The 17,299-nt window shown below is 38.7% G+C and overlaps 1 protein-coding gene across 7 annotated transcripts in view; it reads left to right on the top strand.

Annotated features, from left to right (window-relative positions):
- Positions 1 to 17,299, top strand: part of sfl (N-deacetylase and N-sulfotransferase sfl) — a 57,881-nt gene that overhangs the window by 18,145 nt on the left and 22,437 nt on the right. For 2 of the 7 annotated variants that reach the window (XR_012967678.1, XM_076210337.1), the window contains exons 1-9: positions 1,064 to 1,130; positions 4,126 to 4,720; positions 7,543 to 7,746; positions 8,733 to 8,985; positions 12,436 to 12,621; positions 15,056 to 15,259; positions 15,913 to 16,039; positions 16,159 to 16,299; positions 16,404 to 16,564. Coding sequence is in view for 6 of the 7 variants with exons in the window: in XM_076210337.1 (XP_076066452.1) it covers positions 4,467 to 4,720; positions 7,543 to 7,746; positions 8,733 to 8,985; positions 12,436 to 12,621; positions 15,056 to 15,259; positions 15,913 to 16,039; positions 16,159 to 16,299; positions 16,404 to 16,564 (1,530 nt within the window). In the remaining variant the exon portion in view is untranslated. Of the gene's footprint in view, positions 1 to 160; positions 185 to 1,063; positions 1,131 to 1,196; positions 1,389 to 4,125; positions 4,721 to 7,542; positions 7,747 to 8,732; positions 8,986 to 12,435; positions 12,622 to 15,055; positions 15,260 to 15,912; positions 16,040 to 16,158; positions 16,300 to 16,403; positions 16,565 to 17,299 lie in introns of those variants that run through there. The other 5 variants (XM_076210343.1, XM_076210339.1, XM_076210342.1 and 2 more) reach the window with 4 other exon arrangements.

Below are 17,299 nucleotides of genomic sequence, written 5' to 3'. Positions count from 1 at the left end.
CTTGCGCCAATGTGCGTGCACTCAATGCACTGCACTCCTGTGAGAGTTATCATTTCCGTGTGTAGTATTTTGTCCCCCAAGTGAGTTCTAGGATCCCCTTCACATATTGGATAGAAGAGCTCTCTAGAAACTATAGAGCGTATAAGTCTCGCCGGCATACAGGAGAACGTTAACTGCAAATTTGGTGATTATTCTAATGTTGTAGTTGAAGATAGCTTGGTTGTGAATTCTCGCTGCTGCTTTCTTGATTCGCCTGTGTATATCCTCGCGTACGGAAACTATAAGAAACGCATGTTTTCCGGAAAACCTCATCAATACTTGATATTCGTAAACAAAAGTAAATGTGTTTCTGGAGATGACAGGTAATATATTGTCTTCGAAAATAAAAGAAATACGTGATAGATTGTAGATAACTATTCAAGCTTATCTAACCTAACAATCACATTAGGTTTAGTTTGGCTAGGTTTCTAGGTTAGGTTGTAAGCTATCTAATGTAACCTAACAACTGACATAACCTAACGTCACCAAGCCAATCTAGCCTACCTAACCTAACCGAATCTAACAACTGTAACTAACAACCTAACCACAAAAGCATGAGTGGGAAAGTACCTAACAATGTTTCTGGTGGCCGATTTAGTGATGCGTATAAATAATGTAAATTGTATCGTGACGATTTTTTCTCTTTTCGCATTAGCTATGTCGATATAAGGATCCAAGGGCATAGATCAACGTACATTACATATGTATTCAACAAAATTGAAGACAACACTAACGCATGACATATTTTTGCAAATCTAGAAGCTGCCAAACACAACCCTGTAGCGTTTTTGTCTTTTGTATTTTTTTTTCGAAAAAAAAAACATGTTTCTCGATGGACGAGGTATTATTGAATGTTCTAGGGATTTTGTTTATCAAACTGCAGTGAAAAAGGCAATAACTGTAATGTCTTAATTGACCAAGATTGGATCTACAGAACAGTGCGAGTTATTATGACTACAAATAGGTTTTTAAACATGGCGCTGTTTAGCTTTCTCCCGACTAGTTAGCAAATCGTGGCCTAGGGGGCAGCACTACAGTTAGGGTATTTGTTTTTACTGTGCGCATCGGTACTTACAGTTATGTACAAACATGTCAGTGAATTGTTTATGTTAATATTAAATTACACGAAATGTGATGTCACAAATATTTGATGTTTATTCATAGTATACAAAGAGAGACAAGGTGAAAAGACAAAACATGTGTCTTTCATATTAAACGGACCATAACATTTGTGGAGGGAAGGGCAGCAACAAATATCTGAACATCTTTTTCACGACTGACGTTTTTTCAGCAAACTAGTTGTATTGTAAACAACATTGGTTATCAAATAAAAACTGAGTGTTTCGAAGGTAGGTGTGTTTTGTTAAGTGTTACATAAGTGACAGGTCTTGAACGTCTTTTAGCTTGTTGAAGGCGTCAGGGTCAATATTTATGTATGGAATGGAACTGTCGTGAGTCATAATGTGTAAGAATGAGAGCCCGGATTCAGTTACTTCTTAATTTTTTGTATGAAATGTACGTGGCTACACACATGAAACTATGAGGGTCACAGACTTGTGCGAGTCTATGGTAAATAATCGTCTTACGGTCGTGCATTAATTGGCCTTGAAAAATTGTGTGACATGATTATACAAAAAATACCAGTATTTTACTATTTATTAATTAACACCCCACATATTTTCTATGATTCAATATTATTGGCATAGAAATACCAATTGGCTGAACAACACTAGTGTTTTTGGGGAGGATACTCCCAAATTCCCAACCTTTCATTTAACTTTCATATAGTTGTGGGGGAACTTAGTCTTAGAAATGAGGTCATACTTGATACTAGGTGAACTAGTCACTAGTGGTCCCAAGAGTGGCAGGGATGGGGGTATGCCCTTGGCCTTGTTACTACTTCACTAGTTACAGTCTAGGTTAGTATGATCTAGTTTGTTCTAGGCCTTGGTTCAGGTTTTTAAGGGAAAGGAAGGAACAAATAACATTGTTTTTTTCCATTTGTATTGTAATTATGTTTTTGTTTTTTCTAAATGAACTCTTCTTGTTGTTTACACCAACTTTTAGTTTATCCCTGGCTGTGTAATGTAATGTATGTGCGTTCCCATTGGTCATCCATATAAACAGTGATGGTGTCATGGTGAAGAGATGACAAAATAGTTTGCAACCTTACTCCAGTGGTGCTAAACACAGTAAAATAAATTACAGACATCAATAATGGTGTTATATCTACTAAAATTCACTCATTTTTGTGCCAGTCTGTTGGGGGCTAAGAAACAAAATATTAACAATTTGTGGAAGAAACCAGGCTAATTAGAGCTATCAGTTCAGTCGTAGACCAGTCGACTCCACAGAGAGATCTAGACAAAGTATGTAATGGACTGAGGTTAACAACATTCAATTCAATGGTAGCAAATTCCAATACATCAACTTCACATGCAAGGAGACCAGTCACAGGATCTACCATGACCCCAGCCAAAAGCCTATTAAAGGTCAGATATCAACAGATATACCATTCACTAAAAATCATCGTATTGCTCGAAAAAGTACTTTTTAAAAGCATACAAATAAAGTTTTTACCTATTACAGAAGAATTTATTCAGAAAATTCACTTTTAATTGCGCCTCGCATACCACTTTTCCGAAGTCTAGATATTCAGAATAACAATATTGTTTGTTTGGCAACTGTGACGTCACGAACGCGGAATTCCCCGAACCTTTCCCGAAGCGCACGGGCGGAATGTTTCGAATAGCAGACGACGCAATGAAATGAAGACAAAACTGTTTTTTGCCAAATTTGATAAGATGTAGATGGTGGAATTATATAGAATACTGTCAGTATGTTTTTTTTATGTACATTAAACTGTAAATACAAAAAGTTATGGAAGTCTTGATATCTGACCTTTAAAGGCAAAAAACAGTTTTGTCTTCATTTCATTGCGTCGTCTGCTATTCGAAACATTCCGCCCGTGCGCTTCGGGAAAGGTTCGGGGAATTCCGCGTTCGTGACGTCACAGTTGCCAAACAAACAATATTGTTATTCTGAATATCTAGACTTCGGAAAAGTGGTATGCGAGGCGCAATTAAAAGTGAATTTTCTGAATAAATTCTTCTGTAATAGGTAAAAACTTTATTTGTATGCTTTTAAAAAGTACTTTTTCGATGATTTTTAGTGAATGGTATATCTGTTGATATCTGACCTTTAATAAGGTACAGCACATACAAGATCTTGGAGTAGTTTTATTGAGTAATTGTGATTTCAAGGAGCATGTCATGGCCCTAGTGAAAAAATGTCAACTTTCTGGCTGGATACTAAGGACATTTAAAACCCAGGATAAGAATACAGTGTTAACACTGGAAATCCTTTGTACTGCCAGGGCACTACTGTTCCGAACTATTGACTCCAGCCAGTGCTAATGAAACAGATCTATTAGAGACAATTCTCTAAAATATAGAAAGACTAAAGTACCTGAATCTTTACTCTTTGGAGAGAAGACAGGATAGATACACCATAATATACTTATGGAAAATAATAGAGGAAAACGTGCCAAACCTGACAATCCCCGTAATATCACAGGTGTCTTGAATGCAGAGGCAGAAGCTGCATTGTCAGCACTGTTCAGCATGGCAAAGCTGGATCACTACAGTATAACTGCTTCAGATGGAGAGCTGCCAGGCTCTTCAACTGCACCTCAAGAGAGGTCTGAGCTAAAACGAGATAAATTCCCAGCCAAACAAGAAGACATCCTCAGAAGTCCAGACAGGTAAAACTCCTCGGTGAACACTGAGGAAAACTGGAGGCAGACACAACGTGTTGGTCTGGTAGGATGATAAACCCACCTAACTGAATCAAGTAGAATCACACTATAAAGCAATGATTTCCGACATTCTTTATGAGGGGTGGGGGGTGAGGGAATGTTGGACCTTTACTAAAATTTTACTGTCAATTATTGCACTATCTGTGACAGAAAGTTTATAATCCCATGGCAGCTAATAGCCCATGGATTCTCCTGTATATCTTTTGGAAAGGTTGAATTCATGCTGTACAATTTATATGTATTAATGATAATTTAATATTATTTTACAGATAGACCCAACATGTTTAATTGGATAGTGCAGTGAAGGAAGAATGGAAATATGTTATATTGATTGTAGTAGGTGCCCAAGGGGCCAGTGACATTATGATGCTTGCAGAAAGGAGGAAGAAGGATGTGGAAATGTCGATAACATATTTTTGATCATTATAATGATGGGCCACAGAACTTGGAAACATAGTAAGTGGCGAATGGGATGGACAGTAATGTGGAGTGCAGGACATTACTGATTCCTCCTGGTGCAGTATGGTAAAGGTTTCTTTAGATGAAACCAACCTTCAACCATACTGAAGTTATTAGTTTGAGTTTTATGTGCCATAAACATTAGTGGAACATGAGTGGACGAGAAAAGAATTACCCATTAATTGGGAAAGATACAGAAGCGGGAGGAGAATGGTCATCAGACACGGCATTGCTTTGTGCCGCAGCTGAAACATCAAGTCCCAGCTGCCGTCCATGGAGACTGTGGCAGCGAACATTATTATGGCTCTCAGGGTCACGGAAAAGCTCCCTGAAGCGATGGACTACCGTTGTTGTCACCCTTATTCTTATAATTAGTGGCTATCTTCTCCTGACATCACCTAGAAGGTATTTGTTCAACTTAAATATAAGTATTTTGATCAGATTAATTGTACAGTCTATTTATCAGTGCCTCTTCATTTTCTGCTGTAGATGCTTATATAGAAGTATGTGCTTATATTTCTCTTTTCTATAGTTACCTATTCTATCTTTCTTCTCACTTATCTTTGACTAATATTTTCTTAATTTTGTATCAATTTGTCTTTAATACAGTAGTCATTGAGGCCTCCCTTTTTTCAAAGGTTTACCATAACATATTTGCACACTTAGATAGGTCATATATATCCCCTTTATTTTATTAGGCTACCATTTTTAAACCAGCTTTTTAGTGTATGTAGCTAAATATGGACTTTCTCTAAGGCTGTTTTTCAGAACACATGTATATACGAAAATATTATTTTTACCAGTGTTCTCATAGAACTGATTATTTGTATTTAAAATAACCATGTAAATATCTTATCTGAATTAGTGATGTACAACAGCTATTTGAATATATAATCTCGTGGACAGAAAACCTAGTTTATTATATGTGCACACCTAAGCAATATATAGATAAGAAATGAAATGTTTATTTTGTAAATTAAAATACATGAACATAGTATCTTTTTCATTGCAGAAATCAATAACAAAAATCTTGCTAAAAACCAATACACTACCAAACAGAGCTGCGACAATAGGTTAGAGACACCATGTTGTCTTCTGTCCAGTCAACATCCTTAACAGTGACAACCTTGATGACCTCTAGCATTACAGGTACTGCATTACTAAATGCAGATTAGGCTAGGTTAGACCAGTTTATCATACTTATTGACTTTGCATATATCAGTACAAAGATAGCATCTTGAGCATTTGTTGCGGCTCTGTTCAGTAGTGTATTGTCTTTAGCAACTTTTTCTGTCATCGATTTCCACAAAGAAAAATGTATATTACAAAATTAATATCTAATTTTCTATTTCTATATTGTTTAGGTGTGCACTTCTAAAAATTTACTGAAAATAATCCTCGTAACATTATAATTCAGGGGAAACTTGGGGACGTTAAAACCGACAGAGCATTAATTCCAAAGGGTGGAGTTTTAAACCAACAATATTAAATATGTATATACTGGTACCACTGACAACAGAAAGAAACTAATAACCATAAAACAACACGTATCCTTCACTCCACATTTCACAAGCACCACCATCAGAACACAACAGAAAACTGCACTAGCAGCATATTACTCAAACACCAATAACTACTGAACTCCTATACCACACAAAGCATTCACACTGAAACAGAGAAACAGTGAATGCCAGAACTAAACATGATTTTAAGAACAAACTGGATGTGGAGAGATACGAAAACGGGTCACTATGAGCATAGTTCTCGTCCTGTAAAATACAACTAGGTAAATACATACACACTCCTATTACTAAACAAGCCATTCAAGAGAGACTACCTATCTTGGTACTTCAACATCAAACCCCCAGAGATAATCCCCACTGAAAATACCCTCCTATACCACATAGAAGACAAAGAATACCTCATATTACAATGCCATACACTGAAGTCTCAAGATAACACAATATATCTTCCCTAAGTGACTTGTGGTACCTTCTTGGAGGACATTTCCAGGTATTTGAAGGATACTGGTCTTCTGCTTAAGAGGACAAGGGCACCTGATTGATTGAATAATTACCTTCTTTACTCTATAAATCACTTTCACATCCATTTCTCTGTTCACTGTCACATGTGACCTCAAATACTCAAAACTCTTACAATAATTAATAAAGTATCATGTATATACCAAATGCTTGAGCTATTAACAAAAGCATACATACATAATACAACGAGGTAAATACATATACCAAGGCTTTTTCCCCCCTCACCAGGGGGGTAGCCAAAAAGGAAAAGGCACAAAAACATTCCCACCCATTTCATCCCCGAAAACACTCCACACCCCTCCACCCTCCCTCCCATCTTAGCACCTCCTAGATGACAGGTCATCCCTGCACCCTGTCCACTGCCCTGGGTCAGAAGCAGATTTATGATTTAAACATAAAAGAAAATAGTTACTAGTACAGTATAATGAACGCAACTGATATTACTTGTGGAATTTTCACGTGCCATTTTAGAGCCATGTGTTTTGTGATGGGTAACACTGTAAAGATAAAAATTTGAGAGCTTTAGAGAAAGTGACATTTTTACTTGTAGATGTGATTAGTGCTCCTTTTTTTCTTCTCTTGCTTGCATGTGATTATGGCATCATGGTTTTCATATATATATATTACAGAAAAAAAGGGGATATTTATTTGGTGGAGTGTTATGTAATTCCTAAGAAAAGTCATGCAAGTTAGAATTGCTTAGTGTTGTGTAGATATAGATTGAGTATCTCATTGGGATTTGAGTAGTCTTGGAATAAGCTGACCTCTTAGACCCTAAGTTTGGAAATAGCTATTAGAAACAAATTTCTGTTTCATTGGAGCAATTAGTCAAACTCTTGACTTTACCATCAGTGTGTTTACTCTCAGTGTGTATCAGTACATAGCATAATATATAGATAAATATCTTTTATGATGTAAAAAAGTTGTATTGGTACCAAAATGTCATAGGAATTCTGGTGTCAATTGGTAGAACTATATTTTACTTGTGGCTACAATATTACATTTTTTGTTAAGCAAATTCAATACTGTTGATGGTAATGTCTGCTTACCAATAGTTATTTAGTTGCTTCATTTAATTTGTAGTCCTTCTAGAATAGAAGAATGGTTTCAGTACTTTCTCATCATGAGTGCTGCCATGTTGCAAAATTGTTCTTGAATACATCATAATTAATTCACATGTTGCAGCATATTGCAACCTGTTCCCCCTGAGTCAGTCTTCCGATGCAGCAATACAAAGTCGACTGTGCCGAGCGAACACAAACGCAGCCCTGAAGGAGTAGCAGTGACCACTCAGTTACGCATTGATCCCAAGGTGCTCCTGTTTACGGAAACGCAGCACTCGAGGAGAGGAAGAGCGATTGCAGAACTGTTGGTTGCCAATAAGATAAAGTGAGTGAAACCTTCTTGTCCAATTTTAAGAGAGAAATATGAACATCCTTGTTAATACGTACATACATATACCAGAAGGACTTTTCCTCCTTTTATAAGCTTACATCCACTTTACACTCATCCCACACCCTACCAAAAACCTATTTGTTGCCACTTCCATCTTAGCACCTCTTTGATGAAGTGTCATTCCTGTACCCCATCATATTGGTCAGGTCAAAGGCAGTGTATTGAGACACAGAGGCTTTACAGTAGGGCCTGACACCTGAAGCTGGTTTACCCTAACAACTTCATGTTATGGTGACCCACCCCCACCTCCACCTCTACCTCCACCCACTTGGGAAATTTACAGAACAGATAAGAACATCCTTTCAGGCTGAATATTTTTTTCGTCCATTTACCAATCTCCATTCTCATCTTATCTATTCCTTGCTTGACAAATATTCTTGTATCCAATGCCTTTTCATTCAACCCCACCTCATTGTTGGTCTTTCCTTCAAGTTCTTTTCATCCACTTCCGCTTTCCACATTATTTTTGCCAGTCTATTTTCACTTGTTCTATCCACACCTCCAAATGATCTTGGTATTCTTTGATCATTACTGTCTGACAGCTCTCCACCCTTGCTCTCTGCCTCACTTCCACAGTTTGTATTCTATCCCTCCTTGGAACCCCCCCCCCCCACACTATAATTGTGAAACATTTATTTTGAACACATTTAGGCTCTTCCTTTATGACCCTTTCAGTTTGCAAATGTCTGCTCCATGCACATCCATGGGCACAACCACTCCTTTGTTGTGCTCTTTTTCCATCCCTGTCCAGATACCTATTTCATATGACACTTTTCATATTCCAGACATTTATTTGCTTTCCTTACTCTATAATCATGGTTATAAATAAAAGAATATTTGAATGTTATCTCTGTTAGTTCTTGACAAACTCCTAATATCAGTAAAAGTCACAAACTATTAAATCTAATTATTTCTTTCAGGTACAAAATTGAAGTCATTGGTAAATCCCTACCCTTGTTGACCAATTTGTCCAAGGGGAAATATGGCGCAGTTGTCTTTGAAAACTTTGAACGCTACCTAGTGATGGACACCTGGAATAGGGAGTTGCTTGACAAATACTTAGTAGAATACAATGTGGGTATGGTGGGGTTTCTCCCACCCCATGAAGAGACTGTGGTTGGTGCCAAGATCAAAGGATTTCCATTGTATGTCCACACCAATATGGCCTTGGAGGTGAGAGAAACTTAATCTTTTAGAAGTTTAATGGCTCTAGTTTTTCATATGTCACCAGTACTTTTAGTTATTGACCACCTGAAAAGTTAGTTTGTATTGGAAATGAATAGAAACCTCGCCATTATATGGTAACATGCAGTCAATATTTCGAGTGTTATTGAATAGCTGTTGAATAAAATTTGATGAAATAGAGACTTCAGTTACCATACATCCAAGGAATTAGTGTTGGGAGGCTGTGGGACTAGTTCCCAGTGGCCTTGTATATATATCTTATGTGGCATGGTTAGTAGTATCCCAGGCTCATGCCACACAGGATACAAGTCCTGTAGGCAGTCATTTCAATAGATAACAGTTACCTCTGCCCTGGGAGTTGATGTTGGAAAGCTACAGGACTAGTTCCAGGGGACCTTTTATACAGCTTCTGTGGTGTAATTGATAGTATTCTACCCTCATACTGCACCCTACACACACACGCAGGGAAGAATTAGGTGAAAAAACACACACACACAATGGTCGAAGTGACAACGAAGTTTGAACTCTGGAAAAAGCTACAATATTCATGGATTTCAACAATGAGGGAGTACCTGTGTTGTATTAATATGGAAGGGGAAAGCTCATGGTGTAGTGGGAAGGTGAAGAAAAAGGAGAAGGGGAAGGATTACTGAGGAAAATGGAAGGAAATAAGGAAGGGGACGAATGGGCCCAGGAAGTCAGATGGCATGTCAACAAGAGAGGGGCAGACTACAGTGGTGAAGTTGAAGAGATTAGTAAAAATTAGAAATATAGGCAAGGGCAGCACAATGGAAGGTGAAGATAATTATTTCCATGGATTTAATGAGGGAGGAAATGACAACCTCCTCCGACTAGAGGAGAAACTAAAAGAAATGAACGGAACATGAGAGGTTAGGTTTAACCAATTAACGCTAGTTACCCAAAGAGTTGATAAACTGGAAGAACCAAAGAAGGAGAATCAAAACCTAACTAAAGAAATAGAAGAATTAAAAAGACAGTTAAGAGAAGTAAAGCATGAGAATGAGGAATTTAAGAGGAATATTAAAGAGAATAAAGAGTCCAAAGCAAAAGAGGTAAGTGGTTGGAAAAAAGTACAAGAGAACAATAAAATTGAATTAAAGGTATAATGGAATAGCAGATGAAAGAACAAACTAAGGACACTGTTATTAAAGTGATGAGGGAGAAGGAGAATATAGTAAGAGACTTAGCGGATAAAAAAGAAATGTATAATTATATTAGGAATGGAAGAGAAGTATAATCCAAATAGGACTACAAGAATAAAGGAGGAAAAGGAAAAAGTAAATAAGATATTAGTAGTTCAAGAAGATGAACCAGAAACAGGGAAAGAAATAGAAGAAATATATAGACTAGGGAAATACAATACAGATAAGACCAGACCAATTAAGGTTAAATTTAGGTCACAAATGACAGCAGAGAATATCTTAGCAAAAACAGGGAAACTAGTAGACAGTGATCAATATAAACAGGTATGGATAAAAAGAGAAATGAATAAAGAGGAAAGAGAGGATGAGAAAACAAAAAGACTAGAAGCTAAGGAAAAAAAACAAGAAAAGAACAGAGTCAGAAAAAGAGAAATTCTATTGGAGAGTAGTGAATGTGAAAGTGAGGAAATGGTTCATAGCAGAGGAAAACAGAAAGGAAACGGAAAACACAATAGAAGTAGCAGAAAATTAAAAGTGTTTTACACAAATATAGATTTCTTAATAACAGGCTTGAACGAACTGAATGATTATCTGAAGGAAAAAGAATTTGATATAATGGGAATTTTAGAGACAAAATTGAAAGGTTACCACCCAACAGTGTAGGACATGGTGCATATAATTATTGGATTAGAAACAGAGAGGTAAAACAAGGGGGTGGAGTTATGTTCCTGACTAAGAAGGATATAAATGTGAGGAATGTCACATATGGAAAGAATAGAGTAGAGATGGAAGACAGGGATGGGAAAAACAGGAAGTTTGTAGTAAATTATGTACCTCCTAAAACATCCTCGTGGGAAGAGAGAGAACACAAAAGTATGTTAGAAGATGCAAGGATAACACTAAATAAGATAATAGAAGATGGAGGAAGAATATTTATAATGGGTGACTAATTGTAAAGAAATCTGCTGGGAAGAGATGACAGTGAAGGGTGGAGACAACCTATGGGGAAATGTACTACTTGATATAATTATAGAACATACAATGACGCAATGGATTCAAGAGAATACTAGGTATAGAAATGAGGAAGAACTATCGAGACTGGACCTAATAATCACATCAGAACCTGAAATAGTGGACAAGATTGAATATAAGACACCAGTAAAAGTGACCACATATTGGTTGAACTGGAACTAAATGAAGAAAAATAGATAAAAAAAAAAAGAACAATATAGAAAGGGAAGATTGATGTATGAAAAAACAAATTTTGATAAAATAAGAGAATTCTTTAAAAAAGCAGACTGGGAAAGAATACACAAGGAGGAAACAACACTAGAAGAGAAATGGAATGTTTTGACAAAAATGTATAAAGGAGTGGAAAAGTATGTCCCAAGACAAAAACAAGAAAAAGAATATGTAAAGTTATGGTACAACAAAAGATGTAGGGAGTTAAAAGACAAAAGAGATAAAGCTTGGATGAAATGGAAAAATACAAAAGACCTGCCCCACACAGTGCTGACAGCACTGTGTTGGGCAGAAGCATGGAACATGGGAGAGGAGGGGAGGAAGAATTTGAATGTGTTTGAGATAAAATACCTGAGAGGTGTGATAGGGGTTGCTGGGCTGGGTGAAGTGGGAAGCAGGGAGGTGAGGAGGAGAGTGGGGGTGAAAGCAGAGTTTGGGGGTGGGATAGATGAAGGAGTGTAGGGATGGTTTGGACATGTGGAAGGAGTGAGTGAAGAGAGATTGGTGAGGGGGCTGTGGAGGCCAGGGATGAAGAGAGTGAACATGAGGGGGGTGACCAAGGTTGGGATAAATGGATGGGGTAAGGAGGGGTGTTGGGAAAGAGGGAAATGTCTGTTATGGAAGGAAGAAGACAGGAGGTTGGGGTGAATGGAGAAAGGTTGTGTGGGGATGGTGCTTTGGTGGGTGGGGGATGGGGTGGGGGAGTGTATGTGAATGATGTTTGGCATGGCCAGAGGGAATTTCTCCATAGCTTCCCTTTTTCTGCATAAGGGGCCTTGCTGTGGATGTGCTGTGTATAGTTGCATTGCTTCTAACCCAGGGCAATGGGCGAGATGCAGGGATGGCCCATCATCCAGGAGGAGCCGATAATAGAGGGAGGGATGGGTGGTGAATAGGAGTGGAGTGTGTGGGAATGAAATGGGTGGGAGTGGATTAATGCCTTTGACTTTGGCTACCTCCTTTGTAAGGGGGAAAAAGCCCTTGGTATATGTATGTATGTATGTACTTACTGACACTGTGCCCTCTTTTTCAGAATGTCACACTAAATGCAGAAAACCCTGTGCTAAGGCTTACAAGATCAGGAGACACATTGTGGGGTGAAGCACCAGGAACAGACTGGACGATCTTCTCTACAAATCATAGTACCTACGAGGCTCTGGAGTTGGCTGTCCCAAGAGTTCCACATTACACCAAAGAAAAATTGATAACAGCAGTTTTGGTGTGTCTGTGTGACTTTTTTGTATTGAAGTTTTCATTTGTTGTGTTTTGCTTGTGAAAACTCTTATGGTTGATGTGAAGCTTGACTTAGCTGCAGTCACACTATCATAATTCTCGCCAAATGATGTGGATTTGAAAATCTGCAGGACCACTTTGCTCACAGTATTCTAGACTTCACTAAGGACAGTTCAACAATGTGTCTAATATTCATACAAGTTAAACTTCTCTTAGTTCATCATTCAGCTTCTCAACATATGATGCAAGGGTAATATGACATTTGGAGATTGAAAAAACAAAAAATTGTAAAGTCATTTCTGCTCAAACGGACTCACATGAGTTGTGTATGTGTGACCAGGGCTTTAGCTATCTACCTTGTAAGGCTCATGGTATATAGATGAATAGTGAAGCTTTTGTGAGAGAAAAAGAAAGATGTTTGAGGTAAACATGGGGTTAGAGGAAATGTGTGTTATTCCACCATAGCTTTTCCCTTTAAATGGATGAAGTGATGAGGGAAGTGAATGCAGAAGCTCTAAATAAGGGAATGAGATTGGAGAAAAGTGAGCAAAAATGGATGGTAATTAGACTAAGGTTGATTGTGACAGTGGGAGGAGCTTGGAAGAGGAAAATGACTGGGATATAGAATAAAATGAGGTACAAGGAGCATTGAAAGTAATGAAAGCTGGTAAGGCACCTGGGTTGGATGGGTGTCACATGGAGTGTCTGAAAGGAAGGAACAGTTGTGGATTAATTTAATTGATTGATTGTAGCAGGATCAGAGGAGGGATTGAGGGAGTTAGTGACAGAGTTTGAGAAGGTGTGTGAAAGAAGGAAGTTGAAGGTAAATGTGGGTAAAAGTAAGGTGATGAGATGTACAAGGGGAGAGAGTGACAGCAGGCTGGAAGTGAGCATTAAGCGAGAGAGACTGGAGGAAGTGGATAGTTTTAGATACTTGGGTGTGAATTTGGCAGGAAAGGGAAGAGTGGGGGTGAAGGTAGAATGTAGATTGAGAGAAGTGAGTAAATACCTTGGTGGATTAAAAAGTGTAATGAGAAATAGACATCTGGGATTGGATGCTAAGAGGAGGTTATACAAAGGAGTGATTGTGCCGACAGCACTGTATGGGGCAGAAACATGGAACATAAGAGAGGAAGAGAGGAGTTTGAATGTGTTTGAGATGAAATGTCTGAGAAGTATGATAGGGGTTACTAGGCTAGTAAAGGAGGTATGGAAGGCAGATGTGGAGGGAGTGAACATGAGGGGACGTCCTAGGATGAGATGGATGGATGGGGTGAAGGGGGCTTTGGGGAAGAGGAGAATGTCGGTTGAGGAAGGACGGGAGAGGACAGAAGACGGGTGAATGGAGAATGGTTGTATATGGAAAATGTTGTGATGCATGAGGAGGATTGGACGGGGGAATGGGGGTGAGGTAGTGTGTGTAAGCAAAAAATTTTTGACGCAGCCCGAAGGGATTTCTCCCCGTCCTCTCCTTTATATGGGGGGACGGAGAGGGGGGGGTCACCGATTTAATGAAGCGGCCTTGCTGTGGATGTGCTGTGTCCTGCGACACTGCTTCTGACCCAGGGCAGTGGACAGGGTGCAGGGATGACCCGTCATCTAGGAGGTGCTAAGATGGGAGGGAGGGTGGAGGGGTGTGGAGTGTTTTCGGGGATGAAATGGGTGGGAATGTTTTTGTGCCTTGTCCTTTTTGGCTACCCCCCTGGTAAGGGGGAAAAAGCCTTGGTATATGTATGTATACTAGGCTAAATAGAGTGAGAAATGAGGAGGTGAGGAGGAGAACAGGGATGGAAAGGGAGTTGGGAGATAGGTTTGATGAAAGAGTATTAGGATGGTTTGGACACATGGAAAGAATGAGTGAAGAAAAATTAGTAAAAGATGTGTAGAAAGCAGAGATGGAAGGAGTGAATATGAGGGGGCACCCTAGGATGAGATGGATGGATGGGGTAAAAGGGGCATTACAAAAGAGAGGAATGTCTGTTGAGGAAGGACGGGAGAGGACAGAAGATAGGAGTGAATGGAGAAGGGTTATGTATGGATGATGCTGTGATGCATGAGGGGGAGTGGGTGGGGGATGGGGAAGTATGTATGAGAAATAATTTGATGCAGCCCAAAGGGATTTCTCCCCATCCTCTCCTTTTCTGCATGAGGGGACGGAGAGGGGGGGTCGCCAAATTAATGAAGTGGCCTTGCTGTGGATGTGCTGTGTCTTGCAACACTGCTTCTGACCCAGGGCAGTGGACAGGATGCAGGGATGACCCGTCATCCAGGAGGTGCCAAGATGAGAGGGAGGGAGGAGGGTGGAGGGGATGGAATGGGTGTGAGTGGTTTCTATGCCTTTTTATTTTTGGCTACCCCCCATGTAAGGGGGGGAAAAGCCTTTGGTATATGTATGTATGTATTTTTATATGTCTTTGCAGGATAAGGGGAAATATGATGGCATCTGCAGAGTGCTGTTTGGATATGACCTCAAGTTTTGGCTGCATAATTTGCTGTTTCTCGATGCAATTTCCTACCTCAGTCGTGGCAAATTGTCATTGTCATTAGATCGCTACATCTTAGTGGATATTGATGACATCTTTGTAGGTCACAAAGGAACAAGAATGACAGTGGAAGATGTTGAGGTAATGTAGTTTCGAATATTTTATTGAGAATTATTTTATTAATTTATTTTATTTTTATTATTTTCTTTTTCTTTTCTTTTTTTCTCTTTTTTTTTCTGTCTCTTGCCCTTTCTCTTTCTTTTTTTCTGTCTTACCCTCTCTTTCTCTTTATTTCTTTCTTTCATACAAATATTGTCATGTTTTGGGAATTTTACTTTACTTGTCTTCATGAAAATCTGATATAGTTTTTATATTCTGTAATTTTTTGTAAGTTATTTCACAAATGATTGTTGATCATGGCAGAAGCAAATATATATTCTTCTAGCCTTTAAGAGATAACTTCTCAAATGACTTTTTAGACAGTCAATACCATATATTTTTCCACATGCAGCATCTTTCCATCATCTCAGGCAGATTTATCTATACCCCTGTTAAGGGGAAAGGGCCTTTTGGTCTGTATATACATGTTCTAGATGTTTCATTGTTCCACAACAAAAGACCAGAAAACTGGCCATTAAAATTTAGGTTATATAACAATGGAATCCCATTAAAGGATGTGTACATTATTGATACTATGCATAGGTTTGTCAGTTCACTGCCTTTTTTTTTTTCCAGTGATGTGGTTTCTAACTTTTTGGGAAATATGAGTTATATGATTTATTTCACTGTTGCAGGCATTATTGGCAGCCCAGAAACGCTTACGGGACCTTGTCCCCGGTTGGCGGTTTAATCTAGGATTCAGCGGCAAATATTTCAAAAGTGGTTATCCTGATGAAAATTTAGGAGATGAGGCTCTTTTGCGTAAGTTCATGCATTTATTGAAGAATCTTAAATATCACATTTTCTGTCACTGTTTTTGAGATTAATGTCATCAGTGCTTTAAAAAAATGTTAAGTCATTTTGAAAATTAATTTTTACAGAGAATGTTGAGCATTTTTGGTGGTTTGGTCATATGTGGGGCCACACACAGCCACACAAGTTCAATTCCACCGAAGCTCTGGAAAGTGTAATGCAAATGAACAAGCAGTTTGCCAAGACATATGGCATACCTACAGATTCAGGTCAGACTGTGTAGAGGTTCTTTGTAGAAGGAATATACAAATGGTAAAGCTCATACATAACATCATTCATAACATTACTCCATAGAAACATTTTACCACTGCAGGTTATAGTGTAGCACCACATCATTCTGGTGTGTATCCTGTCCATGAGCAGTTATATGATGCATGGAAGAAAGTCTGGAATATACGAGTCACATCCACTGAAGAATATCCCCATTTAAGACCCGCCAGGCTTCGTCGAGGCTTTATCCATCGCAAAATCATGGTATTGTTATCCAATATAAATCTGTTGCAGCCTGTCATACTGTATTATAGATAACCCCCACCCCAGTGGGGAACCTTAGGGGAAGATCCAAGATTAGGATGTGATTTTTTCTGCTATAGTCATTGGCCATAAAACATGTCTAGGTGGATATACTGAAAACTTATATGTAAGGGAAGTGTGCATATGATAGGAAGATATTTGACTGGCTTAGTTTGTCTGTGTTATCTATAAAGCATCAGGCAAGCCTGACAGAATTCAAACATGCATAGGAGTTACGAGTAGAGGAGTAAGGCTGAAGAAAAATAGGGAAGAGTGGATGTCAAACAACCAAATATATGTGAATGACACTTGTAACATTTTTTCCACATACATACATACATATACCAAGGCCTTTTTCCCCCTTACCAGGGGGGTAGCCAAAAAGGACAAGGCACAAAAACGTTCCCACCCATTTCATCCCCGAAAACACTCCACACCCCTCCACCCTCCCTCCCATCTTAGCACCTCCTAGATGACGGGTCATCCCTGCACCCTGTCCACTGCCCTGGGTCAGAAGCAGTGTCGCAGGACACAGCACATCCACAGCAAGGCCGCTTTATTTTTTCCACATACTCGACAAATATATGTATAATATTCAAACTAATTCATTTCATATTCTGCACAGATAACCTATATCTTTGTAAATATTTAGGTTTTCATGTCATCATTGCCCAATGTTGTGTTTTGTGTATACTG

This window comes from Oratosquilla oratoria, chromosome 27 (genome assembly GCF_046742065.1).
Source record: "Oratosquilla oratoria isolate Oo_2021 chromosome 27, ASM4674206v1, whole genome shotgun sequence".
NCBI classification, from domain to species: domain Eukaryota; kingdom Metazoa; phylum Arthropoda; class Malacostraca; order Stomatopoda; family Squillidae; genus Oratosquilla; species Oratosquilla oratoria.
This window is presented reverse-complemented; position numbering and strand designations above follow the sequence as displayed.